This window comes from Sinocyclocheilus grahami, unplaced genomic scaffold (assembly GCF_001515645.1).
Source record: "Sinocyclocheilus grahami isolate Dianchi unplaced genomic scaffold, SAMN03320097.WGS_v1.1 scaffold120.1, whole genome shotgun sequence".
NCBI classification, from domain to species: domain Eukaryota; kingdom Metazoa; phylum Chordata; class Actinopteri; order Cypriniformes; family Cyprinidae; genus Sinocyclocheilus; species Sinocyclocheilus grahami.
The window spans coordinates 1,340,880-1,343,906 of record NW_015505299.1 but is presented as its reverse complement, the minus strand read 5'-3'; the positions used below and the strand labels follow the sequence as shown (position 1 = coordinate 1,343,906).

The window sequence follows — 3,027 nt, the reverse complement described above, 5'->3', positions numbered from 1 at the left end:
ACCTGTGATTCTTTTTTCAGGATTCTTTGATGTAAAAAAAAAAAAAAGAGCATTTATTTAAAGTATAACTTTTGTAACAATATACGCTATTGTTCAAAAGCTTAAGGTCAGTGTATGTATATATATATATATATATATATATATATATAATTTATATTTTAAGAAATTAGTTTTTTATTCAGTAAGGATTTGTTAAATTGATATTACTATTTTGTTTTTGCAAAAACTTTGATAACATTTTTTAATATACTTTTTTTTTCAGCTGTATTTTCAGCATCATTACTCCAGTCTTCGGTGTCACATGATCTTCAGAAATCAGTATAATATGCTGATTTATTACAGTTGTGCTGCTTAATATATTTTTTTAATAACCTGTGATACTTTTTTCAGGATTCTTTGATGTAAAAAAAAAAAAAAGAGCATTTATTTAAAGTATAACTTTTGTAACAATATACGCTATTGTTCAAAAGCTTAAGGTCAGTGTATGTATATATATATATATATATATATATATATATAATTTATATTTTAAGAAATTAGTTTTTTATTCAGTAAGGATTTGTTAAATTGATAGTGATAGTAAAGATTTATATTGTTAGAAAACATCTCTATTTTGAATAAATACTGTTCTTTTAAACTGATCAATGAACCCCAAAAAAGTATCACATGTTCCAAAAAAAACAAACAAACGAAATTAAGCAGCACAACTTTCAACATTGATAATAAAGCAGCATATTATACTGATTTCTGAAGATCATGTGACACTGAAGACTGGAGGAATGATGTTGAAAATACAGCTGCGCATCACAGAAATACAGTACAGTTTAACAGAGATTCACATAGAAAAAACATTATTTTATATTGTAATAATATTTCGTGTTATTACAGATTTTTCAGTATTTGTGATCAAATAAATGCAAGCTTGATGAGCATAAGAGACTTTTATAATGCTGCATAATTATTAAAAATGGTAATATGATAAAGTCCTTTCACGTCACCAGTTCGGCAGCCTACGCTTCACATAATAGGCCTGTAGGGGTGCTTCATTAAATATGATAGTTTCATGAAATAGTAAACGGTGTTTCAATATAAATAAATACAAGTGAATTGAACACTGCTAAACATTAATGTGACTTCTGGTGCTGCACGGTTTTGTGCAGTGCTTTGTAGTCAGTTAACATCCATTTTCTCAGCGGTGCAATTTGATTTATAAAATGAGATGAACCGCAGATCCAGATCGCTTCACAAACATAAGTCCATCTGTCCATGTCATTTTCAACCGATTTATGAATAATTATACTACGTCATTGCTGGAACGCCACTCTCTCGTGAACACGCGTACCAGTTAGCTAGAGATTACGGTTTATAAAGGTTTAAATATGGATATTTTTCTAAAAAAATAACACCCATTCACTGCCATTATAAAGCTTGAAAGAGCCAGGACATTTTTTAATATAACTTCGATTGTATTGGTCTGAAAGTAGAAAGTCATACACACCTAGGATGGCATGAGGGTGAGTAAATCATGGGCTAATTTTCACTTCTGGGTGAACTGTCCCTTTAACACATAACACACTGTCTTTACGAAGACAGCGTCTTTGTCCATCTTGTATTTGTCTGTTCAAGTACGAGAAGACACACAAGAGTCCGCTGTCCCGGGCCATTGATCACTGCTTATTGCCGAGCCCTGGTTTTTATTTTAGCCCTGAAACACACCTGCTCACCCATTGCTAATGTTTTGAACAGAATAAAAGTGCCTTCCTCTGTGGAGTGATGAAGACGTACAGGCAGAGGGAGAAACAGGGGACCAAAGTGTCAGACTCCACTAAAGGACCAGATGAGGCCAAAATCAAAGTAAGTCTATGCAGCCAGTTAGTCAGGTTTTTTTAGTTCTCCAAGTTGAATGATCGTTCCACCTGTCTGTCTATTGTTCATTCTGTGTAGCTGTTTGTGTTGCTGCTTTCTTTTCTATTGATCCAGTACCTGTCTGACGGTCAAGTGTTTTTATTTTCTGCTTCACAGGCTTTGCTCGAGAGAACTGGCTATACACTTGATGTGACGACAGGCCAGCGCAAGTATGGCGGTCCTCCTCCAGGGTCGACCCATGCTGGAGTTCAGCCCACCGTCGGCACAGAGGTTAGTGCTGTAGTCGTTAAAACGCACTACTAGTTTGTGTGAGGGACTGATGCCTGTTTTATTCTGCACTACTGTTAGATTCTGTTTTGAAGATGTTTAAAAATGCATGCATGCAATGCATCCATTGCTCAGTTCATTAAAACACTCAACTGGAGCTTGCATTAAAAACCAAAAATAGACTGCCAGATAATGAAAGTATTGCACTTGGCTTCACCTTAAAGCATACGGCATCATATCAGTTTCACATTGACAGTGCCGTCACCTGCATTTGCATAGTGAGATTTAGGTGATTGACAATACATGTCATTATTGCACACTGCATGGAAGGGGGAATCAATTTGCGTAGTGTTTTAACTTATCAATTAATTGCTGGGGTAGAAGTAGTTGACTCGTGCACTATCCCTAAAATGTACACTCTACAAATGCATACATTTTGTGTAAACACAGTGTTTAGTTCCCGAGTGAATCAACATGTTTGAACAAATCATTAATCCATTCATAAAGACGAATCAGTTTTGAACAAATCAGTTGATTGACTCCGTGCCTCTTGAATTGCCAGCACTTATTGGCAGTTTTGAGTTCTTATTCAAAGTATTTAAAAAAATGTATTTCATTTTTCTTCTCATACAATTATGAAATTGTAATTAGTATAAATGCATCTAAATGCTGCTTTAGATGCAGCTTCTGTGCTACTTGTTCAGTGCAAAAATGGATTTTGTTGATACTGATTTAATTTGATTTGTAATAGCCTATAATGTCTTGTGTTTAATCAATCAATTAGAATAATAAGAATTTCACACAAAACATGATGCATATATCTAATAAGGTAAAATATGTCTTTCAAAAGGCAAAAACGCCCCTGAAAATCAGTACAAGGGGGCAAATTTTGGT

At 34.1% G+C, this 3,027-nt stretch overlaps 1 protein-coding gene across 1 annotated transcript in view; it reads left to right on the top strand.

Moving 5' to 3' along the window:
- The window catches only part of LOC107589785 (heterogeneous nuclear ribonucleoprotein Q-like), an 18,196-nt gene that overhangs the window by 6,115 nt on the left and 9,054 nt on the right, over positions 1-3,027 (top strand). The window contains exons 3-4 of the mRNA XM_016278314.1: positions 1,736-1,854; positions 2,023-2,136. Of these exons, the coding sequence (XP_016133800.1) occupies positions 1,736-1,854; positions 2,023-2,136 (233 nt within the window). The remainder of the gene's footprint in view (positions 1-1,735; positions 1,855-2,022; positions 2,137-3,027) is intronic.